This window comes from Larus michahellis, chromosome 8 (assembly GCF_964199755.1).
Source record: "Larus michahellis chromosome 8, bLarMic1.1, whole genome shotgun sequence".
Classification (NCBI taxonomy): Eukaryota; Metazoa; Chordata; class Aves; order Charadriiformes; family Laridae; genus Larus; species Larus michahellis.
In genome coordinates, this window is record NC_133903.1 from 39,763,081 (window position 1) to 39,790,237 (window position 27,157).

Below are 27,157 nucleotides of genomic sequence, written 5' to 3' on the forward strand. Positions count from 1 at the left end.
ATAATCACATTGCAGTCTGACAATGTTCATTATTACAAAAGAACATTTTATTTCCATTTTTTCTGGGTGTACTATATTGCAACGTAACACTATGCAGGTCTATTATCATATTAAGATTCTTGCTACAGAATTAAGAAGTTTGTCCATTTGGTCAAATTTCAAAGTTTTTCCTTGGTATCTTTCCTTATAGGACTCGTCACCACTTAAGCACATGAATTAGTGGAAATGCCAGAAATGTGATATGAGACTTGGAGCGGGCGCTTTCCAATCAGAATTTGCAAAAGTTGCTGGTCTGGCTAGATGCACGAGGTCAGCACAAATATCCGTCCTAATTTTGACAAAGGGGGAGATGCACATCTCCGGATTTTCATCACAAAGCAGATTTGCTTTTCAGGCTTAAGGTACTATTAACGTTGTCTTCTTATTTTTAACGCCCTCTTTGTCATCTCTGCTTCTGTTACCAAGGAAGATTTGTATTATTTTTGAGCGATAATGTAAAATGCCTTGCTTATATTCTGGAATTGTCTTGCTTGTTAGGCACCTGTTTAATGTAAGTAGTTATATAAACTCATACAAACCATGCCTAAAGTATTATCCACAAAATGCCCATCCATTGTAAGTCAAATACTATAGGTCACGGAAAAGTCTAGTATGCATTGCATGTGAATATACATATGAGCAGTACATGAATCACTGAGTAAATATGGCACTTTTACATATTTTCCTGGATGTCATACAGAATTAGGAAACAACCTTCTCTTAGCTGACGCGTTTCTAAAATACTGTAATATGGTTTTGGAAAATACACCCCATAGACCAGACAGTAAGAAGTTTAGAAAAGTCAACAGTGCAGCTACCTGAGTTTGTTTCATTAAGTTTAAGCAATTAACAGTAATGCGATACTTTATCATTCACTGCGAGCCTGAGGGTTGCCTACCCACAGAAGCCATGCTGCCTAACCCTGCTATAGATAAAACAGCACAGCTCTCCAAGCACATGGCTCAGCAAGGTGATGAACTGACCGAGCAGCTCAGCACCTCCAAAGTGACTTGTCCCACCTTCTCCTTGCCCAGACCCTGGCTGCAGAGTCCTGTCCCCTTGCCACTCCCACCCTAGTGCTCGTCCGATCCTTTGGAGAGCTCATCCAGCAGGAAATTAGCCCCTTTTTTTAACTGGCTTAGTTTTCTGCCGGCTTAAAAAGTTGATTTGTCCTCTGGAGGGATCAGACCAGCACCAGACCAGTAAAGGTACAAACGAAGCAGCAGCTGGAATATGTCGGCAGGAATAGGGAGCACGGGAGGAGGAGGTAACTGCCCCTTTTTGGTGGCAGTGAGCTGTTGGATTGACTAAGCTGTCTCAGCAGAACAAACCCTTGGAGAAGATACAGTTATTAGTGCGAAAGTGCTTAGACCGGTATAGTTTATTCCTATCTAGAAGGTGAATAAAGATATACCAGCACAAGGCACTTTATACTCATGTAACTGTGTCCACATGAGGGGTTGCACTGGTATAAGTATAATCAGTAACAAACAAAAACCCCACATCCCCTAAGTGATGTATTTACAAAAATGGCCTAGAACAAGTCTCCAACCTTCAGTTACGAGGTGTGCATAACTTCCATTCAGAAAACAGACCACAAACTACACATGAAAAACAACATTAGACACAAAATAAATTAGGGATTTAAAATGCTACATCTAGGAATATAAAGATTTTTTTAAAAAACTTTAAATGTAATCCCATATTTCAAATCTAAGTAAGAGAACTATACAGCTCCACCGATTACACCGACATTTTAAACAGTTTACATTCATCAGGGACAACAGCACTTTGGTTTATATAATTAGGCTAAAATGAGCAATGAAACATTTCTCTCCCTCACGTTACATCAAAGTGAAATACATTTAGAATATATATACTGCCAAGTTGTTCCAATAAGTGCATTCCATACACAAGAGTAGCTCTCACAATAGCTACATAAGTTATAGGTCTTTAATATAACTAAGACCCCTTTAAAAAAGCTTGCTTTGATTCCTTCATGCCTGACCCATTTTTGATTAATCACATGGATCTTCTCCAGAACACAGCCAAGCGCAAAAAATAAGTCTGACTTGGTACTGTGGCAAGCCCACATACCAGATTGCACAGCACACCCTGGATTCATGAGGAAACTCATTTTAGTTCGTCAAACTCAGTTACTAAGTCAAACTCTTAAAACAACAGTATGCTTTTGTACCAAGCTCAAGAACTCAGATTAACTCAAGACACGCAACGGCAGTTTGAAAACATTTAAGAGCAACCAACCTGACAACCATCAGACAATTATTTTATGTAACTTTAAACAATGAGCAACTCATCCTCTGCAATTTATAAACAGCACTGCCTCCTGGAGAAAGAAGTACTTATTCCTAGATATTCTTGCAAAGCATTTACCCAGTGGCTGCATCTGATTCAAGTGTGTTGTTGGACAGGATGAAGAGATCTCCCGGCAAAATATTCTACTATCATATGGCACCTCAGAGGTGCCTGAGGACTGGAGGAAAGCTAATGCCAGTCTCCAAAAATGGCAAGGAGGACCCAGGAAACTACAGGCTGGTCAGCCTCACCTCCATCCCTCGCAAGGTGATGGAACAGCTCATCCTGGATATCATCTCTAAGAATACAGAAGAAAAAAAGGTCATCGGGAGCGGTCAGCATGGATTCACCAAGGGGAAATCATGCTTGACCAATCTGATCGCCTTCTACGATGGAATGACTGGCTGGGTGGATGAGGGGAGAGCAGTGGATGTTATTTACCTTGACTTCAGCAAGGCTTTTGACACTGTCTCCCATAACATCCTCAAAGGTAAGCTTAGGAAGTGTGGGTTAGATGAGTGGACAGAGAGGTGGATGAAGAACTGGCTGAATGGCAGAGCTCAGAGTGCTGTGATCAGTGGCACAGAGTCCAGCTGGAGGCCTGTAACTAGTGGTGTTCCCCAGGGTTCAGTACTGGGTCCGCTCTTGTTCAATCAATGACTTGGATGAAGGGATAGAGTGTACCCTCAGCAAGTTTGCCGATGACACAAAGCTGGGAGGAATGGCTGACACACCAAAAGGCTGTGCTGCCATACAGAGAGACCTGGACAGGCTGGAGAGTTGGGTGAAGAGGAACCTAATGAAATTCAACAAGGGCAAGTGTAGGGTCCTGCATCTGGGGAGGAACAACCCCATACACTGGTAAAGGTTGGGGGCTGACCTGCTGGAGAGCAGCTCTGCAGAGAGGGACCTGGGAATCCCGGTGGACGAGAAGTTGCACATGTGGCAGCAATGTGCCCGTGGCCAAGAAGGCCAATGGTCTCCTGGGGTGCATTAAAAAGAGTGTGGCCAGCAGGTCGGGGGAGGTCATCCTCCCCCTCTACTCTGTCCTCGTCAGGCCGCACCTGGAACACTGTGTCCAGTTCTGCACTCCCCAGTTCAAGAAGGACAGGGAACTGCTGGAGAGAGTCCAGCGGAGGGCTACAAAGAAAGATGATCAAGGGACTGCAGCATCTCTCTTATGAGGAAAGGCTGAGAGGCCTGGGTCTGTTTAGCCTGGAGAAGACTGAGAGGGGATCTTTTCAATGCTTATAAATATCTAAAGGGCAAGTGTCAAGAGGATGGGGCCAGACTCTTTTCAGTGGCGCCTGGTAACAGGACAAGGGGCAACTGACACGAGCTGGAACACAGGAAATTCCATCTCAACATGAGGAAAAACTTCTATACTTTGAGGGTGACAGAGCACTGCAACAGGCTGCCCAGAGAGGTGGTGGAGTCTCCAACTCTGGAGATATTCAAAACCCGCCTGGATGCGTTCCTGTCCAGCCTCCTCTAGGTGACCCTGCTCTCGCAGGGAGGTTGGACTAGATGATCTCCAGAGGTCCCTTCCAACCCCTACAGTTCTGTGATTCTGTGACATGGTTATTTTTGATTAGCTTAAATTAGCTTATGAGGAGCACATGAGTTATCATATACCTGCCAAACTTGCCTAAAAGAAAGCAAACAGCTGGATTAAATAAACAACTGAATATGGCTTCAGAGGATAAAGTTCCCAACCTGATGCGTAATCATTACAGATTATTACATTGTTTTGAAAAGCGGCAGACTTCCAACTGTATGATTTCCAACTTAATTACTAGCTGGGAGACAAAAACCGCCTTCATCACTGTCCTCTGACAGGTTGAGACTTTTGAGAAGTTAATGTATTCATTTAATCTCATTTTTGCAAATCTGCAACTGTTCCTATGCTGAGGTTGGTCATATGGTACCCAAGGTCAATTAAGGAGAGTATTAGATGCTATTTCCTTGTCAGATGCTTTACAAACTAAACAGGATTGCACTTTTTCTGGATCCCATTCCTGCAAGGTGCCAAGTATCCCGGTGAGCAAGTGAAGTGAGGGGGGCAGAGGGCACTTGCCCCCTTGCAGGACAGGGTATTTAGTAGAGGACGGGTAGGGGATTTTTCAAGGTAGTGTTTCATCTCGCTGGGTTGACATTTCCAACACCGTGAGTTCATTGCACCCCTTCCATTCAAGTTAGCAGGAAATGGGCAGCCGCATCCCTTTGCACTGTTTGGAAAATCTTCGACGTGACTCACTTTGGTCCTGACTCCTCTGTGAACTGTGACCTTACTCTTCCTGCACCAGAGAGGAAATCGCAGTCAGTGCCTCCTGCTTGGCGTGGTGTGTGAACGGAGAGCTAGACTAAACTTGCCAAAAGGTGCTGAAGGAGTTCTGCATGTCCCCTCAGACCCATCAAAATACAGAAAGAACCTTTTCTACTTGCTTTAACCATCTGAGAAAACCATGTCATAAATAAAAAAGGATGGTCAACCCCGGTTTGATCTTGTTAGATGTTGAAGACCACCTACTGCCACTGAAGAAAGGAGGAAACAGGGCATTCAACACCTGCAGCACCACCCGTTGAAGACCACATCCTAAGGGATTAACAATAACTAGGAAGACAATATAATCAATCACCTGTTACAAACTACGCAACCCAAAGCACAGAGCTTAAACACAGTTCCCCTGTTGGGTTTAGACAAAGGGGAAAAAAAAAAATCAGCAGATAAAACCATTTACTTTTACCGGTAAAAATAAAGTTACAGACACCCTTGTTCTCAGGGCAAAACAAACTTAAAAATATCTTAAAACAGTGAAAAAATACGGGAAAATTTTATTTAAAAATATATGTACTCCTTATTCCAAATTTGTTTGTACAGAAAGGATTGGTTTGAAAAAGAAAAAAAAATAACGACAAACTAAATGCATATTCAGAGTACGCACTTTCTACAGCGTATTTGGTAGAAGAGTTATTCCTGTAAAACTGTGCAACAGGAAGTTAGTTATTCAGCTTTCATTTGTTCCCTGACATCAGAAGGCAACGTTTCAAACAAGGTGTCCTCTACAATGAAAGCAGCCTGCTTCAGAGCTCTACATTCACCGAGCTCAGGTGGGAGGATTTCAAAGTGATTGCCTTTAATATCCAAGTAGGAGAGGAATACCAAATTACCAATTTTAGGTGAAAGGACCGACAAGTTATTTTTCCCAATTTTCAGAGTCTTAAGTTTTTTGCAAAAGTATAGTTCATCTGGCACGCTCTCCACTTTGTTGCAAGTAATGGAAAAGTACTGTAAACTCTGCAGAACTCCTATTTCGGGTGGGATGAAGCGAATGTCATTGTAAGACAAATCCAAATATCTGATTTTGTTGCATAGGAATAGGTGGGATGGAAGAACCTCTATTTTGTTATGGCTGAAGGAAAGCCGCTCGAGACTCGTGAGTTTCTTTATATGCTCTGGGATATATGTTATACTGTTGTACCACAGCTTTAGGATTGTCAGTTTTCGCAGATGTTGAAAACTTACTATTTCTTCAATGGATTTGAGGTTATTTTCTTTTAAATCCAATTCCTGAAGACTGAGAAGGCTGAAGACTGCATGAGGAATGCGCTCTAAGTCACAATGAACCAACTCCAGCTGTGTCAGGTTGACCATCTTCTTCAGGTTGTTGAGCATCACTAACTTAGTGCCATCATTATAGATGCACAATTTTTGCAGGTGACTTGAAACATCGACTGCAGATTGTGGGATTTTGGACAAATTACTTTTTATGTAAAGAACTTTAAGGCTTTTAAGTTCCCGAAAAGACTCCAGTGTAATGTTTTTGGAAATATCGTGACTTAGGGAGCCAATTAAATAGAGCTCTTCCAAATTTCTGAGGCCATACATCCAGTGTGGAAGTTCTCTGATGTCATCAAACTTGACACTCAAGATCTTGAGATTCTCCTTCAGAAATGCCAAGGCGGCACTGTGGATCTTCACAGAGCACTGGTGCAACGAGAGCTCCTGGAGATTGTCCAACTGTGCAATGGTTGCTGGTATCATTACATTATTAATTATTTCAAGTTTTAAAGATTGCAGCTCAGTGATTTCAAAAACTGTGTCTGGTAGTCCAGACAGCATGAAAAGCTGTAGCTCCAAATGGTTATGGGAGTTCGTCTGTAGCCTCTGTCGCAGTTTATCTGCGGTCCACTCATTGTTTAGGTTCAGCTGTTTCAGCTTATTTTCACTGACTTCAGACAGGAAGACAGCAAATCTCTTGGAATACAGAGGATCATATTGATCGATCATATGAAGCATAAAAGCAAAGTCATTCTTGACGTCCGGGATATCATCAATTCCCGTCTCTTGTCGAACATATTCAAAAGAATATTCTTTCAGTGAACGATAGAATAACCAGTATAGTGTGTAAAGGCATGTGAGGCCATAGATGCTTACAAAGCACAGGTAGCAGTAGGAAAGTTTGGAGAATAGATGTGCCATTGTGTGATTACAGCAAAAATTCTTATATCCTGTCATGTCTTCTATATCAACGTTACAGACTACTGTAAAATTAACTTCTGAGACCAGTGCCGTGTTGTAAGCAATAATAATAAGGAACTTAATTACCTTAAGCACAGTTTGGCGAACGTACATGACATAGAGTATATCACCCTCCTCAACGTGCAGTCTGAATTTCTTCACCTTTTCAAACAGTGCTTTGGCCTGTTCACCTTCTTTCTTATCTAATGCCCCAGGTGTTCCTTTATCCACAACTAACTTCTCAGGGATTGATTTCAAAGACTGTGTTTTGACCAAAGTGCCTTCAGTGTTTGGCTGGGTAGTATTAGACTTGTTTATGTTGTTCTTCCTGTTATCCTTCTCTTCAGAGTCTTCCCCTGACACTTCGGATAAGGCTCTTGTTGTCCAGGGAGAATCAAAACATTTCCCGAGGATTGAAATGAAGTGTTCAATTTTGGAGCTCGATCCGGGGAATTTGAACCAAAAGTTACTACACAGCATGAAGACCAGGGTGTGTATGAGGACAAGGTAAGGGAAGTACTTGGCATACCAGTGCAGGGCACGTTCATAGCACACCTGATTTATAAAGCTGTACTGCTGAAGGTCCAAATCCGTCTTCAGTCCTTTCATTTCAACTGTAGCTGGAGGGGTGGATGGCTTGGGTGGAGGAAGGGGGGTTGTATCTGGGATGGTGTTAAACACATTTGAACTATTTGACTGGTTCTGGCAAGGCTGTACGCGCTTTGGAAGGCATATTATCTTGTCTTGCATGACCTGAAACACACAAAAAGGTATCTTTTACTGATGTACAAACAATGGTGGCAGTACCAATGGGAAGCTGTCCTTGGAGTTCCTCCAGCTGCCAGGCATTCCTCCCCACAGCCTGGCACTTGGCCCCACAGGCTGTGCTATTATTATTACTATTCCCAACAAGACACTTGTTCCACATGCCAAGAATTAGGTCACCCCTTTTCATCTATGGTTAGTTTTCCATAATTTGAATAAAGAGGGCATTGAGCTAATCCAGAAAAAGGAAAAGTGTGGGTCATGCTTCTAGAAAAGACCCGGGATGTCCTACATTGCTCTCACCAGAGAAGGAATGTTCTTGCCAGGTGTATTCACTCCGGCTACACAATGTTCAGAGATAGCTTAGGCTTGAAAGCAGCACAACTGCATTCATGTGGCTGTACGCTCACACTGTGATGTCTTATCACACCGAAAATGGCTGACAAAGAGCTAACGTGGGCATATCTATGCCGGGACATTATTAATCTTCAGTCTTAATAAAACAACTGATAGGGGTAATGGAGAATTGACAACATTTGGGTGCATGTGCGCATGGACATAATTTTTATTCAGTTTCTTATACATATACATAGAGTTCTCATACCACACAGCTGTGGTAAAAAAAAGTAGCTCTGTCTTTCTGTCCTTGAGTCTGTCTATAATGCAAAAAAACCCAACTTTCTTAACTTGGGCTAGACATCCATGTTGGCAAAATGAGAGCAGAGCGCTTTTAGGGATCAGTCACCTTTAGTTTAACTTGGGAGAACAGTCTGAGTTCAGTGCAAGGCTCCCTATGGGTCTGAATTTAAAATACCAATCCATGTGATAAACCAGGGAGCTCTGTTATTTGCACTGAATAACTAACTGGGATTATCCCAAACTAAGAATGTGTGTGTAGTGCAGACGTATCCTTCGACATGTTGAAAGCACTAAATATAGGGTAGGCAACATGAGCTACCAAAATCAGATCCTCCTTGATGATCCAGCCTGGTGCAGGGAGATGCTGAGATGAGGCCACGTGTGTTTTGAACAATATCAGTGCCGTAACTGTTGACACGTCAAAAACTCCTGCAGTTAATCTTTGTCTGTGAATGCTATTCTGATATACACCGTTACTTACACCCTGGATTCATGCCTCTGGTAATAAGTTGGACTAAAAAAAATATTGCCTGTTATTTGCGGTGTTCCCACACATTATTTTCAAGTGTGCTTCATCCAATCACACAGGCAATCGTAAAAATAACAGAGGTTCTACTTTGTGTGCTTAAGCAGGTAGCTACTAAGGTAAAATTCAGCCCTAGATTTTTAAACATGGACATTGTATCTTTTCACCTGAAAGCAGAGAATACAGGCAAAGCTACAGTTGATTTCACGTGAAATTTGGGACATGTGAAAATCTTGGTCCATGTAAGTAAACTAATTCCCCGGAAATAAGAGCTCTGTCAATGTGTCCCTTTAGCTCCATTTCTAGATCATGCCAAGAAATGTGAGATCCATGTTTGAACTAGGACTATAACTTTCTATTTTTGTGGGGTCCCAAACAGTAGCTCCCATTTCTTTTCAGCTTTTGGCTCTTTAGCAAAATGTAACAGTGATTGACAGTAATGTCAACTGTTAATGCGTAAGCATCCTCAGAGATGCTTTGGAATGGAAGAGGCATAATATTAGTTGTGGGTGGCACTGATAAAATAACCACATTCATTTCAAATCTCTTTGAAGCACAGAGGCAGAAAGAATTTTAACATTTGCCAAATAAAGAAAAACAGAAATTGCAAAATTACATTTTTCAAACTTATAAGCATAAAAAATGGTAACAAATATGAACTTAAGTCGATCATCAGTTTTGTTATGTCAAATTGTGGGGAAAAGAGGTATCCAGGCACAAGCCAAACCAACAGCTCTTATTTTCGCTGGCACCGCTCCATCAACTCTGGTGCAACTCTGCTGATTTACAGCTGCTGAAGTCTGGTCTGTGTTATTGATGTTGCTACCTAAACAGCTTTAATCCTGGGACCAGCACATTTTTGCATTGTTCTTGGTGAACCCAAGAGATAAAACAAGATGTGACACCATCTTTCCAAGGATCTTCCTTGTTTGTGGTGTTCTTTCCACACCCCTGAGAGCCCCTGCCTCACCTCTGTCCTGTTTGATTTACCTGTAACGTGCACCCAAACACACCGATCATCAGCATGGCGACGGAGAGATAGTCGGTGAACACATCCCACCAGGGCTTCAGCACCCTGAATGCCGGCTGCTGCTCCGAGAACTGGCGAAACTCGGTCACGGGAATCATCGTCCTGCAAAAGAGTAAGGCCAGCGCTCAGCCTCCCGCAGCCCGTACCCCTCAGTCAGTGCAAGAAAGTATTTCTGTGGGGCTTCAAAAAATCTGGTCTGGAAATGAGAAGCCCGGGATGTGGCACAAAAGTTCCCGGCTACCACCCAAGTGGTCCCTTGGACACCCCGCCTCGGCAGAGGGATGCTTGTCCTGCCCCCCGGCAGCTCCTGCGAGGAAGACAGAGCAAGACCAGGGTCCCGTCCATGCAGTCCCACTCCCACCATATCTGATGGGTCAATGAGGCCTTCTGAATCCCTGAAAATCAGCCCATTCTGTAGATACTCAAGACATTCAGCTGTATACACATTAGCCTTTATCTCAAAGGTCTGGCTAAAATTCTTGTCCTGCGCTCAAATTTCACATGCCCTTTTAGCTATCGTGTTTTCATTCACTTCCATTTTATTCATAGTGGTTTTAGGGATGCTTTGGAATATTTGCGTGCATACTCACTGCAGTTTTAAATCTACTATGTTTTAAGCACAAGTTGCTAAAGTGCTTTAGCTAACCAAAAGTACAAGCAGATCAAGGGCTTTATCTTCACCTCAGATGTCGAGGCTTACATCAGCACCTCCTCTGAAAAATCAGCTAACGCATGAGCATGTACAGGCAAAGCAACTGATCTTAAATCCTACAGCATATTGCGTAACCGAATCCCTGAGATCAAACCAGCACTGAAACTCCCCAGTAAGTTACGATGGAAAGATAAATTTGCATGGGAAGAGAACAAAAATACTCCCAAGAGCAATTTACAAAATTTGCTCTTTAACTAATATTGTAAATGCTCACCACAATCACTTCATATGACAGAAATATTTGAAGAGCCTATAATCCTGATTCAGCTGAGCACTGGGACCCATTAGTGTGGGTTTGGAGCCATCCAGCTGTGCGCAGGCTTAGCGCTAAGCGCACACTTGCTGATACACTGCCCAGGGACTTAAGGGATTCAGTCCATTCAGAGCCAGCGATCTGGCAGAGAAGGATTCAGGCACTAACGGCTGCAATTCATCACAGGCATACAGCCATCCCAAGAATTTAGAACTGACTCCCACTACACTGGCCATACTTGAGCAGAAAGATGCTCAGTTTGACACCCTCTCAGGGACTGCTGTGCCCCTGCTTGCCCAGCAGACCCTCGGGAGGTACCACGGTCCCCAAAAGCACAAGGTGACGTCCGTAAATGAGCTTGGGTTAGTAGCTGGGCTGGGGCTTTGCAGCTTTCTGAGTGGGTAGCATAAAATCTTACCTCTTGCTCCCTGCTCCTCTCTCTTCTTGCAACCCTTCCGTGCTGCTTTAAGTGCTACTTGGCCAGGCATGAGAATCTCTTCTCAGCCTCTTGTCCTTCTAAAAGCTGTCCCTAGGATGCACGCTACAATGCCAGATGAAATCATGCACATCTCTGGCGCGGCTGGCGATCCCCAGGAGGAAGGCAGGCTGTCCTCCCCAGCGCTTGCAAATTAATAGACCACCAGTGAAAACGACAGCAACGCAAGCCTGAGTTCACACAGCCAGGTCGGAGGCTCAGCAGTGTCCATGCCAACAGGCCGGAATTGCTGCAGTGGTGGCGAAGGAATGCAGTATTCCTGATTAAATTACACGCAGCCAGGAGCCGCAATTCTGATGTTTTTGAGGTGAAGAACATCACGCCCCGATCTCTCTTCCATACCCGCATGCATTTCACTGCCATCGGTAAGGAATTACCCTCTTTTTTATTTCCGCATAAAATGTAGATGTACTGGCAATAGCTGCTTGTAAGCTTTAAAAAATAATTTTTCTATCAAGCACTGAAAAACATCAAAAAATTCTTAAAGGAATACACTAATACCAATGTTAGCTAATCAGTTGCCATGCAACGGTCCTGCTCAAAGCTTTGCAACACATATACCACCGTCCGCTCAGGATTTGAGGCCAGTTAGCTGACTGGAATGCCACCAGTACACCCAAGAATATGTATCTACACATTGCTTTAAAATCATGAGGTTTTGACATTATTTTTTTTTCTCCTCTTTAATAATGGCTGATGGGTTCTTTTTCATCTTCTGATGACACAGCCTCCAGGGGTCCTATTTGTAAGGTTTTTCCAGAAGCATAGACAGCTCAAGTGTCAGATAAGACACAATCACGTTTCCTACAGTGGAGCCTCTTGAGAAAACACGAGTGCTCACTCACATGCACCAAAACCTGGGGAGACGCAGATCTGGCTGGTGGGATGTCTGAGCAACTCCGTGGATCTGAGCCATGGCATTAAGAAAGCCGGCAGTACTGAAACAGGGGCAGCACCTGACAGCAGATGGGATGAGAAACTATCTTGCAAATCACTGTGCAGGGACAGCTTTCAAGACTAAAAATTAATTTGGCTGTTGCATTTGATAGGTTTCACTCTGTATTTTTAGGGGCCTTTGTTGTATTATAGATTTGCTTTATTTCTTCTAAAAGTGATGTGTGGGGAATTTAGATGAAGGCAGATAGTTCCTGGCACCACAAATACACACTGCTCTGATCCCTCCTTCCCTTTAGAGGCTGCTGTTTGCATAGCGTGACTCCTCATTAGTAGAGCGCACTTACTGTTACCCTGGTTAATGGGCCAAGCAGAGGGAGACCTGCACAGGGAAAGCCTCTCTGAGCCCTGCTGGAAAACCCATCTGTGAGGCTGGGAGGTTTGTAGCCCAACACCAGGCATCCAAATCTGCCTGCCACTTATTTTTTTCTTTATCATTAAAAAAACCCACAAATGTTACTGAATGATGGCAATGGTACTGCACATAATAATGGTAAATAAAGCAACGATGTCTAATCATAGAATCATGGAACGGTTCGCCTTGGAACGGACCTTAAAGATCATCTAGTTCCAATGCCAGACAATATTTTTTAACTTCAGGAAAAAAGACATTCACAAGAAGCTCTAAATGAAGAATGGACGTGAAGAAGCGGGATAACCGTTTTCCAACATTCTCTGGAGAAACCCTATTGCTTCTCCCCTCGCTGCACTGGCAATAAAGAGAAAATACTGGAAAGAAGTGCAGAGAAGCCCAGGCGTACCAGCGCTGCTGGTATCTGCACGCAGAACAGAGCGACACCAAATCGCTTTGTATTTGTTTCCCTCTTCCCTCAAGCTTCTTTTCCGTTCTGGCCCATCCAGTGACCGAAAGGACACTACGAGCAGTGGCCCTGAGGCCTCAGAAAAGTCACAGCAGGTCCACGTGGCTCAGAGCAATCGGGAAAACCCCCTGGCCATGGCCAGAGTCCAGCTTGTCCCCACCAGTGTGCCCAGAGCCGCACCACTGCCAGATTCACTGACAACCACGTGCACAAACCAGGTCTGTACAAGAGAAAGTGACTCAGTCAATCACGAATTTAAACAAATCAAAACAGGGATGCTAAAAAGCCACACTGCAGCCCCAGCCCCAGCCACCTCTGGGACAGCACACCACCCGCTGTGGAGTCTGATCTCTTCTCGTAACAAGGAGATGGAAGAAAAGGAGTTGAGCATTTCAGCTGGTGAAAACTATTACTAATTTCAGTCCACTCGCATTCAAAACGCTATTTAATGGCACAATACCTCATAGCTGAAATGTGGAGTCTGACTTATGTTAAATACTATGCTAACCTACTTTAGGAAATATTGAATTCTAAATATTGGATAATTTTTTTCAATTAAAATCAGAACTCGTTCTCTTTTTTCTCTCTTGAATTTCTAATAATCCTCAGTCTCTAGAGAAAAGAAAACAGTACATGAGATAAATCATCTGGTATCCAGCTACCAGAAGCAAATAAAAAAGGAACTTGGATTAAAAAAAGTTGTACTGGCTGTTAAGCAGTGCTGCAGAAAAGAGCTGAGGGTTTGCCAGATTAAATAAAAAACAATGACAAAAAAAACCAAACAAAAAAAAAACTGAGGGGAGAGAAAACAGTAGGGTTTTTCATTATTATTTTAAAATTTCTAGGAAATATAGGAAACTTGATGAGTGAAAATGAATATGTGATAATAAAATGCAATACTGGAACCCAGGTACAATGAAAGTATGACGTTTACTCCATCAGAAAAACTAACTACAGGAATCAGCTAATGCATCGGTGATTAGGAGCGAGACACAACGACTTAATGTCACCTAATACAGCTAAGGAGAACAAATAGATCCAAGTGAGAGAGAAAAGTATCGGAAACAAATTAGACTTAATAAATCAAGAGATTGAATCACAGACTGATTGTGAAACGGCCGCACCGTGGAGCAAACCATGTTCTCAGCAATTGGCCTTCATCAGAGGGAATAAAGGAAAGTGCTGGGGACAGTTCGGAAGTAATGGCGGCTCTTGCCAGTGCGCCTCAAGAGAAAAACGAGCGCGCTTTACAAACCAGGCAATCCACGTGATGTACGCTGCAGAATACAAAGGAAATTAATTAAAGAGCTTCCTGCCTACTGGCGGCCCAGAGGACGCTGTGGGGGGTTCCTGGGCAGGGACCGCCTTGGCAGCCCTGGTGGCCCCGGCGCACAGGGGCCGAACCAGCGCTGTGTCAGCAGGGCCTCGGCGCGAAGGGTCGCAGGGATGCTGACGGGCGCAGTTTCCATCTGCATCCACAGCGCCCCCACCTCCACCCACAATGGCAACCCAAGGCACCAGCCCTCCCCAGCCACGGCGCAGCGTGCCCAGGCTGGCACCGCTGGCTGCCGGGGCTCTTCGGCCGTGCCAGCTGTCACAGCGCAGCCGCATCAGAGATGGACTGGAAGGAGAAAGTGCCCAGCTAGGCAAAACCCGCCCTCCTGGCTGTTTTAAACACACTGCATGCGTTAGGATAAATTATGAAATGCCTTTTGGGAATAGTGCTGCAAGCAGGTCTGTGAGCTGGCTGCCATACATGATTTATTGCATATTCATCTTCATTAACGGAACGGAGCACAGCACTTATTTAAGACACAAGGAGCCTGGGACCCGGCAGCAGGGACTCATAGAATCACAGAATGGTTCAGGCTGGAAGGGACCTTAAAGAGCATCCACAACCTCCCTGGGCAACCCATTCCAGTGCTTCACCATGCTCACAGTGGTGAGAATTTCTTCCTAATATCTAATCTAAATCTCCTCTCTTTCCGTTTAAAACCGTTACCCCTCGTCCTATCACTCCACTCCCTGACAGAGTCCCTTCCCATCTTCCCTGTAGGCCCCTTTTGGGTACTGGAAGGCTGCTACAAGGTCTCCCCGGAGCCCTCTCTCCTCCAAGCTGAAAACCCCAACAAAGAGCCTGAGTCAATAACCCAAGAGCAGAGCCCGAGTGCCAGGGGACGCCTGCGCAGGGGCTGCACTCCAGTGGGTTTTGCTTTGCACGGGACATGGCACTGTACACCCTGGACACTGCAGCCCACTGTCCTTGGTTGTGAACATTTGTCACTCTGCAAAAATACCACAAAGTCGCTTTTCAGGTGGTTCCGTGCTGTCTGGCCTCGGCCGCCTTGGGCCAAGAGCTGAAGTTAAGCTAAAGCCCTTCTCAGCACAGGGCCTGAGGCCGCAACAAAAAGCAGAATTTTGCATTCTTATTTTGCCTGACTGGGAACTACACAGCGAGCCAGTTAAATAAGCAGGGATAAGGGCGTTTCTCAGCCAGGTCCACAGTGACGTATTCTTAAATACCCAATTTAAAACTATGGGTCTACGCAGAGCCCCAGGGCTTAGGGCCACAGTCTCCCCTAGCCATGGATGGTAAGCACAGCCTGGCACTGAAATGGCTGGGTACTAACATCATCAGTCATAGTTTCTGTTGATTATAACTTTGCCAAATTTGTATTTGTTGGTGGGGTGGGGCCCCTGAAATGACCATAAGGAAAACCCCGCCTACTTTAAAACAAAATTTAAATTAAGATCTAGCCAGCAACTGCTCAAACCACCTCTAGAACCCAGCTCAGGGGAACAGCATTGAATTGTGAACACTTCAAAACTTGTGGTCTTTTTATTTTAAGCTCTCCTGACCCCCATGCCCCAAAATTTGGCCTGGGGGGTGGGGGGGGGCACGCTTTTTACTGCAGCGTGAACAGCTGCCCGCAGCTGGCTAATTTATAAACCTTTGGAAAGTGAGGTTTTGTGTGTGTCCTTTGATCTCAGCAGTTGAACGTTTCATCTTCAGCGCCCGTCCAGGAGCCCCTCGCAGTTCCTGGCACTGCCCGTGCTGGCACCACAGATCACAGATAGTGAACCTGCTTCGCTTCATCACCTAACCAGGAGAGGACTGAAAGCGGACCCAGGGACGAGGCACCAAGTCTGGAAAACTGCGATTAGAACTAACGGGGAAATAAGATGATAAGAGCTGGAATTAGTAACTCCTAATTCCCAAGAGGCTGATGTTCCATCCTTATCTGTGTATTCTCACACACGTTGTACGTGCAGTGACATAATGTCTGAACTATCCTGACATTCAGTTTTGGTCATTATCTTGCCATATGTTTGCACTGACCAAAATGTCCAGCATTTTGGTAAGTGCAGGTGCTCGGTCAGTTCCCGTGTAACATACGATAGATAATACCTCTGCTACTAACTTCTCCCTGTATTGGAGGCATTTCAGGGGGACCAGTTTCCCTGCTAGCCTTTACAGCCATTGGTGTTTCCTGTAATATAAAATTAAAACCAAAACCAAACAAACTGTCAACATTTTTTGGGTTGGAAGAACCACTCTGAATGTCGGCTATGTGGGAGTATGGCAAAGAAGTATCACATACTGCCACTTTTTCAAACGTGATGGGCTGCTTTTTCTTGTTGATTGTAACAGAGATTTTCATAGGAAGAAATATCATCATTCCGAAGTGGGAGATACAAACAAATGATGCTGTCTGTTACTTAAGCATAGATCCCACGTTAAGGAATTGGAAAGCTATTAAAAACAAACCATTTGCATCCAAACAATTATTTTTACAAGTCCATGTGTTTACTGTATTTTCAAACAAACTACTTGAAATTCGTCTTCCTGGGGCTGAGGCTGGTGATGAAACATGGCCCGAGGGAACAACAGAGCATGAGTCAGTGACTCCCCGCTGGGACCTGGCCGTGGGCTCCCCGTGCTCCTGCTCTGGGCACGCCACATCGCCGCTTCTCCAGCTGCAAAACAGAAAGGTACCTACTTTCTTTGCTACCTTTGTTGGGAAATATGAATGAATAGTAGCACAAAACCGTAACACACTACTTTGTCCAGTTTTCTGGACTGATAGCATGCCAAACCTTCCCGGCAAAGCCACTGGAGTTAATCTCGTTTCACACTACTCATTACCAAAATTATGTGTCACAGGGGGTATTACTCTTCAATCTGGGGAGCCGACAAAGATCAGCTGATCAAGGATATTATTCCAGCAACCCCAGTTTGGTGGTCCTACAAAACGTGTGCAACCGGTGCGGTTTTCAGAGGGGCGACAGCAGCAGGGATGCGGATGAAAGCAGGCTGGCCACCACGGGATTGTCCCTGCGTGACAGCTGTTCAGCCTAGAAACGGGGTTTCATTTCCAGATGCACTGACTGGAGAAGGCTTGGAGAAGGCCAGGCTGTGCCACCTCAGCTCCAGCACAGTCACAACCCAGCTACTGGAAAACTGCCCTCCATTCCCCCAAGCTGCCACAACCGAGCAAGTCCGCAACCGTGGGCAAGGCTCCAACAAATCACCAGGGATTTGGTTGCCTGAGAAAACTGGAACGGGTATAACTTCCAGAAACTTGCTGAACACCTAGACCTTTCCCATTCTTTTCCCTCTCAGTTACCGAGGCCCACACCGCAAGCATCCAGAGCGCATTTAGGTTTCGGCTGCCCCTCTGCCCAGCACCCAGTGAATCCCCTGCTCGGGGCCGTGGGTACCATCTGCTGCGGCAGTGGAAGCTCAAATGGCTGAATCCAGAACTCAGAGGAGACATAAGGAATGTAAAGAAGAGACACAAAGGACGTAAAGAGGAAGCAACTTTAATAAACTGCATGTCAAAATATATGCTGCAATTTCCACCTACACACGCTTTGGCGTCGGATCCCAGACAATAACCTTGCTGTTTGTTTTAACTGAGTCATATTACTTTTTCATGTATCACACACCAAAAAGACTTCCTATTGTCAGCAGCTCTTTGACTTCGACTTGGTTGGACTGAAGACAAAAAGCTGCTCAGGGACAGATTCTGCCAGATAAAGTCTCAGCGAAATCAATAGTTGTTCTTTCTGTACCACGCACGCGGGCCTGTGCGGAGATTTGTCTTTGCTGAGCTATTTGCCCAAATCTAAAGAAAAGTATACTCTACGCAGTTCCATGTCAAAGACTACTTCAAAGGCAGTACTTACCATTTTTCAGCTCTGGGAGTTAACATTCTTAGTTTATCGGGGCTATCACTCAAGCTGCCAGCCCTCTTTCCAGAGCTGCAAAATGTTCTTAATGCGAGTGAAAACCTTTAACAGCAAACCAAAGCACCCAGCAAGAAACTAGCCAGTAAGTGGTATTTTAGTACTCCTGAAATATGTCTATAATGATTGAGAAAAGTAAAGTCACAGCAAGTTTTAATCAAAGTTACAGCAGGTTTTCCACAAACGCGTATTTAGCACGCTCAGATAATGAAGACAGAACTAATGCCGTAGAATGTCGCAGGACAGACAATATTACACAAGCCAGGGCCATTCAGTGTCCAAGGAATAGCGTGGGGCCTCAGGCTAATACAAGTGCTCACAATAAAAAATGTTCAGTCGATATAATTAAAAATTAATTCCTAATTGGGACAGGAAGCACAAAGGGTCCATTCTGAGTCTTAAGCAGCTCAACCATCTGAAAAGTTAGTTAAAAACTTTTTATGCAGTGATTGAGCCAAAAACATTAAAAAAAATTCTGTTTTCAAGACTTTTGAGACTTTATTTCATATAAAGGATCTTTTCTGCTCCCACTTGCATGCTACGCAAGAAAGCTTTCTAAACTTTGCAATAGTCTCATAAAACATGGATCCCAAAACACCTGGATAAACATACAGGTATTCTCAGTCTGAAACACAGCTGATGTATTTTCCTCCCTCCAAACCATCCTTTGTGACAAAAATACCCGACCATAAAAATAAAGCTCATAGTCTCATCCATACTCCTGAAAGAATAAGAAAGACTATAGATAAGTTCAAGCACATAAAATGGATGTGATGTACGCATACTCTAGATAAACACAAACAGTTACAGAATCAGAATTGCTATTCGCATAACACAACTTTTAAAGATCATAAACTTCAGAGATGTGGCAAACCAGAGCTATCTGCCTAAATTCTCTACTGGACTTTCTCAGCGCAGCACCTAGCCTGTGGCCCACTGAAGAGGGATTAGCTCTAAGCTTCTTCCACCTGTGGCAGTCTGTGGCTGCATCAATAAAACAGAAAGAAAGGCTGTTTCCATCAAGCCTAAACTTTGTGAGATCAAAGGAGTTGCTGGGGGGGGGAGGTTCTGACCACACTACTGCAGGTGTGCGGGTCTTTGAAATTATGTTGTCATGGGTAAATGATGGCAAGGAGCAAATACTCTTTTTAATAACATTACATTTAACAAAGAGCTTTTCCGGCAATATTGCCTGTGAACACCAATCTTGCTCTCTAAGCTTGCGTGAAAACTGTCTGCCCTTGAGACGGCTCACCAGGCATTCACATCAGCTGGAAAATGACATCTCTCATGGTGCTCGCTCAGAACACCAAACCCGCTCTCTGACAGCAGCCTGCACTTCTGAGCTGCTGCATTCTGCTCTAAGTCACACATAAATCAGGACCTTACCCCGCTGCACGCGCAGGGCAGGGCTTGACCTGTGTTCTGCTTCACCGTGTGCTCCAGAGCAAGCAATTAATCCAAGCTCCCACCTTGCTTTCAGTAAAGAAAACAGAAAATGTTCTTGGCACTTCAGCAGTCTTATTGCTGGCTTGTTGAATTTTGGATTCCCATCAATACAAAACCGCTATGTGCTAATTGCCGCCGAAGGGAGACGTGAGCTAGCATCTCCGTTTTCAGCAGATCACCGTTTAGCCCAGGACTTGAGGTTGGTATAAAAGGCTGGACGCTGCTCGCCTGAAAGTCAATGGAAAAGTTAAAGTTTACTTTGACAGAGAGAGAAATGGATTTTTAGTGCTACTCTACAGGACCAGATGTTTTCACACGTGCTGGTTCAAACGCAGTGGAACTTTGTACGCTCCCGACAACAGCAGCATTAGCTACTTTCCATGGAGAACGGTGCCATTCTGTGCTTCAGGGGAGGCATTTGTTTTACTTTTAAACCAAGAAAAAACATGCCCTGTATCTCAAGGCAGGATTCTCCCAAACAAATGGAAAACATGGAAAGCATGTACATTGCAATATCCTACCTTTTAAAAACCTGACCTGATCAAATACCTGGAAAAAATGCCAAAAAAAATCATCCCGGTCCAAGCCCGTGACGCTCTGAATGAGTTGTAAAGTTCGTGCTGTGTCTGACTAGCTGCTTGTGTCAGGCACCAAAATGTACAAGGAATACGGAGCAGGAGAGGTGACCCAGGGTCCGTCATGTTTAAAGGCAGCTCTAAGACACTTTGTCTGCCTGGGGACGGGACGAGAGCGACGCCTGCCCTGGGTAATGAATGAAAGCAAGGGAGCAAACGGCATACTCGCGCACGCCCAAGGTGGTGAATCAAACCTAGTGTCTTCCTAGTGGGACAGAGATCTCAGAAACACAAACCGCAACAAAAGTCGTGGCACTACAGCTTGAATTCGCATCAGAAATTTGTTGCACCAAATCCCTGGGCAAACAGCTCAAGGATAGAGAAGAGAGTGAAGTTTCCGTTAGGTTGAGCATGTGAAATCCAATGCCTGTCAATGTTCTTCTGACAAATCATTTCGGAAGGAGAATAGCTTCTTTGCTTTACTAAGAAAGGGTTTTAGGGAAATACTTGGAGGTTCTCTTTTTTTTTTCCTGATGTCAAACGTTTCATTTTCAGGGTTTTCTTTAATACACAGCCCCTCCCCTGCCCTTCACAACCCTGTGACAATGAGGACAATACCTTTTCACCAAATTTTCTTGAAGAGGAAAGAAATCCTGTAAAATTAAAATCCAGCTCCTGTTATTGTGAACTGTTTGGACGGTAATAGAAATTTTTTTTTACTTCCCGCAGCATTCAATAAGGCTTGGGCTGGGAAGTGCCTTTTCTGGTGGTGAATAGGGGCCACCGCAACCAGTTGCAACTGAGGTCAACAGACAATCAGGGGAACTGCTCCTCCCAGCACACTCTGACCCAATTCGTTATTTTGGGTCTTGCCATGTCCTCGCTCTACTGCTAAGGCCACCTGAATATTGTTTAACCCTCTCGATGGCCCAGCCCCGATGCCGCCCCCCTCCCAGTCAGAGGCCCTTATGGGGGGCTTCAAAAACCAGATGCTGGGGTGGGATGCGGCTATTTCGGGAAATCAACTCAAACTGGTACAGAAACGGATTGCAAGACAGCGCCAGGCACTGAAGCAAGGAGGGGGGATTGTGGGAAGAATTGTGGGAAGAATTAATTCAGGAGTCTCTGATTTTGCTCTTCACTGACAACCAGTGCCGTCCATTTCCAACACAGGGCATACAAACTAACTAGATTTTTAGGCTTTCCATCAGAAAGTTGCTTTCCAGAACTGCTTACAAGAGTAAATAATAACAAAAACCCCACAGAAAGTTATATTCCAGTAAAACCTCCAGCAGGGCCCGTTAGTATTCAGACTGGAAGAAAACAGCATCACAGTTGCCACACATTTAGCAAACTCAGAATACAACTGGAAAAGGAAATGATTCAGAAACCACAGGTGCTCATCACCGGGCTGCTGCGCCTCGCTGCCAGCTCCTGGGCACCGGCACTCGCCGGGCAGCAGGAATCCAAGGCCAGGTTAAAATGAGGGATCAGCTCGGTGGTGTGCTCAGCCCGGCTCTCGATGCTGACCTGCACCACAGGGGCAAACAGGGGTTTCCAGGAAAAGAGTGAGCCCAGGGGAGCGAGTGCTACCCTCCTGACCACTTTTCAGCATGCCAAAAATAAAAGTAAAAGCAGGCCTAATATACCGGGGGAACATGCGGTCTTCGTTGAATTGAGAAGGGAGATTTTTTAAAAAAATTACTTCCAGCATTGCCATCTTTTTCTTCACTATCTTGCAAAGAAGTCCAACACCTTTCTGCCTGTCCGGTTTTTTACAGCATCACTCAAGCTTATAGGGCTCTAATAGGAGCAGGAGCAAACACATACATGTGTGTCTTCAAACAGTGCTGCTCATAACACACAGTCTTTCCTCGCAGAAAGTACTTATTCCAAAAGTAAAAAAATTTAAAAAGGCAAGCCATAACTCACATCTGTACAATAAAATTCCTCACTTTCAAACATCTTCATCCTAATGAAATTCTAGCAGGATGCATTCAGCAGTCTTTCACAAACCTCTCATTTTGCTTGATCAACTCTTTCCCGTGAACTGGACAAGCTGCATTTCGTGAATAATGAACAAAACCGCCCATCACACTGCGACAAGGCAGAGTTGTTGCTAAACCCATCTGAAATCGGGATTGGTCGTTTGTTTGGGTTTTTTTTTCCCCCCTAAAATCTCCTCGAAAACAGAACCACGAACGCCGGCGGCTCGCGGTGCCGCCGGGGGCTGCGCTCCCCCCCGGGCCGGGCGGCAGGAACCCGCCGGGGCACGGAGGGACCGCGCTCCCCGTCCTGCGCGCAGCCTCCCCGCACAGCGGGCTGGGCTGGGGTTTTGGGGTGTGTTTTCTTTTGCGGGGAAAACACCGTCGAGGGCTTCCCCCGAGCCACCCGTCTCCACGGCGACTGTTCCACCGCCCCGCCGACCCCCGGGAAGCCCCGCTTGGCTCCGGGCCGCCGCCCAGCGGGGCACCCCCGGGGCCGCCCGAGCGCCGCGGCCGGCGAGGGGGGGCCCCGCCCGGCAGGGGATGGGGTGGGATGGGGGGGATGGGGCGGGAGCCGGAGGGGCGCCGGACGGCGGCGATCCCGGACAAAGTTTGGCTCCCCCAGCGCTGCCCAGGGCCGTGGGCGGCCCCGGGGATGCCGCCGGCGGGCAGAGCGGCAGCGCCGCAGCCGCAGCCTGGGGCCGGGCCGGGTCCCTTCTCCCCGCGGGGGTGCAGCGCCGCCCCCCGCGGCGGCTCCGTCCCGGCGCGGCGCCCTCCCCCCCCGCCCCGGGGCCCCCTCCCCGCGGAGATGCCCCGGCCCCGGCGCGGCCCGGGCAGCGGAGGGCCCGGGGGGCGGCAGGCCGGGCGCGGTAGCGGCGGCGCCTACCTGATAGGCGTCCGGGCGGGGGGCGCGGGGTCACGGGCGGCAGCCGGGCGGGAGCGCGATCATGCCGCGGCGCGGTGCGGGGCAGGGCCGGGCCGGGCCGGGCCGGGCGGGGCGGGGAGGCCGCCCGCAGCCGCGCTCCGCCCGCCGCCGCTCCGCCCTCCCGCCGCCGCGGGGCCACGTCTCCGGCCTGACGCAGGCGGCGGCGGGCGGGGGGCGCCGGGGCGTTGCGGTCAGCCCCCGCTGGCAGCGGGAGTGCCGCCCCGCAGGGCCGGCCTTGGCGGGCGGGGCGGCCGCGCTGCGCCCGTCCCCGCGGGGAGCCCGCTAACGGGGACCCGAGGCCTCCGGGAGGGCCGGCGGCATCCGTCCCCGGCGGGAGCGGGCGGCGGCGGCGCCCGGAGGGAGCTGCGAGGTGGGGGCTGGCTGGATAAACGCGGCATCAACAGGCTGCGGCTGGGGGCTGGTTCTCCTCCGCGAAGGGCGGTCGGTGCCGTGGGGTGTCGTTGCGGGTGGAGGGGGGGCGGCTGCGGTCCGTGTCTGGAGGCTGGCGGCAGAGATGGTTATGGAGAGATCCATCCTCAGCGCACAGGGCCGTGGAAAGACTCTGAAGAGAGCAGGCTGTAGAGCGCCTGGGATCGCATTAACAATAGAAAAGCGTCTCGGAGAGCGACAATTGGAAACACAAACTTCTGGCCCAGCAATTGAAAAAGCACAGACTGAAAACTGCTGCTGAAAGAAACCACATATTTGAAGGGACTTTTGTCCAACGTTTCCAAGAAAGATTTACATCTCTGGCAGAACAGAGAGATGGGACAAATTCTGCATCAGAGGGAGGTACTTGCCCTCCAATGACTACGGCTGGCCCCTAACCTTAGGGATAGCGTGTGTATCCCCTCGGGGACTTACAAATATGTAAACAAAGAAATACAAATATATAAGCCCACTGGGGGGGAGTTAATGGAAACAAATACAACACAAGGCATGACAGCTGTTTTGCTGCAAAAATATTAACTGGATTGGGATGTGGACCAAAGGTCTGCCATGGATAGCTGCGGGTAATTCTGGCTTCGCATACTTTCTGACCCGTGCGACTCAGGTTCCTCATTTGGGAATCACTGATATGATTTATAAATGTGGGAGTTCAGCTCATCGTTTGACTGAAGTGTTTGCTTAAGTGCTCTGCCCTGCAGAGCTGCTTTCCTCAGCTGAAGCCTCGAGGCTTTCTGAGGCACCCCGAGACACGAGGGTCTGAATCTGGCAGGAGCTGGAAGAGGTTGTTGGCGTGGCTCCCTCACAGTCCTTTGGAGCCGCCAGTCTAAAAGATTTCAGCAATATTGGACCATTATGTAATTTTAAGCATTAGCCCCACACTTTGGAGGATATGGCTGAGGAATAAATAACAGGAGAAATGAGCAAGGTTTCCATATGGACAACAGTACCGGATTTCTTTTTTGAGCTAAAGAAATGGTTATGGCGACTGCTGCGTTCATTTTCTTTTTATTGGTTTCTTTCCATTACTCTTAACTCCTGGCAGCAGCTTAGAGGATCCCTCCCTGTCCTGGATGGTTTCTTCTTTCAGACATTTGCAGGCTGTTATTCTGTTCACCCTTTCGTCATCACTTAGATCATTTAATCTTTTCTCATAAGTCAGTCCCTCCCATTACCTAATCATGGTGCTGCTTTTCCCTGAACTCCCTTTCAGTTGCTCGTTTATTTTACGGTGACATGGTAGCCAGTAATCCTGCCATTGTTAACGTTTCCTGTTGTGGACTTTCGGGTTATTTTTGTTCAGAGTTGCTGCAGTACTTGGAGGATTGAGCGAAGCTTCCCCTGTGAAGAATAATTACAGGCAAGGTCACTGATACTGCAATAGAAAACATGGTCCATGGATAATTATAGCTGATGGGTTTGGGGATGAAGGCTTAGTGCAATTCTGGTATGCAAGTTTCTTGTGGAAGAAGGCACAAAAATTAACATTTAATATTAAACACACAAACTTTCGCTCCACTGGAAAGACTTTGCTGCCTGGGGAAAACTAATTTATTTGTGAATTCCTGCATTATTTTCTTTAAGACCATCTAGGCAGGTGAAGTCTGAAGTAATTTGGGGGTATTTGTTTTACAAAAGTATTGTTTCTACCAAAAGGATAGGCAACAGAAACAGGATTCGACCATCTGTATGACTGCATGTTTTTGCCATCCCTTGATTTCAGGTTGCCTCTCTGTTTTTCATGGACTCCAGAGGTCACATAAGAAATGCCATTACTGCAAACTTAGCACGTTTGCCTCTACTGTCGATTGACGTGTTCTGTCATTTGTCATTTACAAACTCCAGTAGTGCTGTTGCTGCTACTGAGTGCTGCGTTCTGTTACTTACACTACAACAGAACCAAGAGCAGTGCTGGTTTGCACCCGAGTTAAAACCAGCCTCCAAACCCAGCTGGACACAGGGACAGATGCACCATCAGTGCTTACGTGACAGTTATCCCCCGTTCATGTACCCGTGGGCTGATTTCCTGGTATGATCCAGGTTCAGGATGCTCAGCCCTGAAGTCCTTGCTTGGCACCAACATAGCATCTGCCCCCACCTTCTACCGATTCCTGCTGAGGGTTTTGTTTTTCCTTTCTTTTTTTTCTCTCCAATCCCCTGATAATGCAAGGATGCACCCTTAAAAAAAAAAATCAGAGCCATCCCATACCCAAAAATCTGGGGTCCCAAGCACAGCTGGGGCTGAGGGGATGGTGCTGCGCAGAGCTTGACAGACCATGTCCCCTCTCAGCTTCAGGAGAGATCTGGGCAAGTAAGCAGGGGTTTCAGTGTGAGAGCTTTGTCTGTACTTGGACACACACCCACAATGAAAATGCTTTTCATAAGTCATCTTTCCAACAACTGTTGAAAACGCATAATCTGCTAACACAGAAAAGCTAAATTGCTTTCAGACGAAGTACTGAAAAACTGCTTCTGTGATTTAGTTCAGCTCAAATCCAAAATGCAGTATTTGACAGCTCTAGTGCTTCTCAGCTGCTTGAAGTTTCTGACAAAGTTTATCTTTTCCCCTAGTTTGCTTTTCTCTAGTTTTACATTTTAACCCCTCTCCCCCCAGACTAGTGCTTGTGAAATATGAATTTTAAGTGCACCAGATGTTTAAATAGCAGCAGCACACTGGAAATACAGACTTTTAAAGTAAATTGCACAGATGCTATGGGCTGAGTCTGGGCAGAAGCAGCAAAGCTTCAGAGCAAGGTGAAGAATACGCTATCATTTCTTAAACCTGCAGCATGTTCTATGTACTAAAACCTGCTTTAATCAGAAGGAAAACACTGAAAGGATGTTTAATCTCATGAGCTCTTTTGTTGTTCCTAAGTAAAGAGGAGCCGCATTCATCACCGGTATGATTACAATGGAAGCAGTGCAATTACATCAGGGAAGAATTTGGCCCAACTAGTTCTCTGTAGAGAAGCTATTGACAGCTGTCCCCACGTACCTCGTATTGTTGAGAAAACAGAGCGCCAAACGCATGCCAAAAGAAATAGGACTACCTCCCATTTTCTGACCTTTGGCTGAACTGGAGCTCCTGGGTTTGAACGATGCTTTACCTCTGTTACATTTCTGATCATCATTAGGTTTTCTTCAGTGATCCGTCTGAAAACATCTTCCTAACTGGGGAGCTATGCACCTATGCTTGGTACGGCTCTCACAGCTCCGAGCCACTGAGCCGTGTGCTTCACGGGATGCAGCATCTAGACTAATTTTAGATGTGATGCAATGAGTGGGGGTAGCTCACATGAGGCAGGAGGGATGGGGCCCAGCAGCTGGAGCTCAGAACAAGCACTTTATTAAATGCTACTTTCAAAATAATAGAGGCTTTTATTACTACCAGTGCACCTTTATGGGTGTGACTGAATAAACAAGCAGTAGCAAAGACAGACCTTCTGGCAGAGG

General features: G+C 46.2%; 1 protein-coding gene across 4 annotated transcripts; it reads right to left on the reverse strand.

Moving 5' to 3' along the window:
• Window positions 1–25: 25 nt before the first annotated feature.
• LRRC8C (leucine rich repeat containing 8 VRAC subunit C) lies at window positions 26–26,942 on the reverse strand. Of its 4 annotated transcripts, XM_074599502.1 has the most exons (5): window positions 26,700–26,940; window positions 23,219–25,045; window positions 19,713–20,000; window positions 9,798–9,939; window positions 26–7,630 (listed from the first exon to the last, which is right to left on the reverse strand). In XM_074599502.1, the coding sequence occupies exons 4-5, from the start codon at window positions 9,933–9,935 to the stop codon at window positions 5,360–5,362; spliced, it is 2,409 nt and encodes an 802-aa protein (XP_074455603.1). In that variant the 5' UTR covers window positions 9,936–9,939; window positions 19,713–20,000; window positions 23,219–25,045; window positions 26,700–26,940; the 3' UTR covers window positions 26–5,359. The 4 variants fall into 4 exon arrangements, with proteins under 4 accessions (XP_074455603.1, XP_074455602.1, XP_074455601.1 ...); XM_074599501.1 differs by lacking the exon at window positions 19,713–20,000 and having other exon boundaries at window positions 26,812–26,942; XM_074599500.1 differs by lacking the exon at window positions 19,713–20,000 and having other exon boundaries at window positions 26,770–26,939.
• Window positions 26,943–27,157: the final 215 nt, after the last annotated feature.

What these genes read in the sequence shown, in the direction of transcription:
- LRRC8C (XM_074599501.1), bottom strand. Translation starts at nt 9,935, where the DNA reads ATGATTCCCGTGACCGAGTTTCGCCAGTTCTCGGAGCAGCAGCCGGCA. An exon ending in TGTTTGGGTGCACGTTACAG is followed by an intron (nt 7,631 to 9,797) that starts GTAAATCAAACA and finishes TGTGTGTTTCAG; the next exon opens with GTCATGCAAGACAAGATAAT.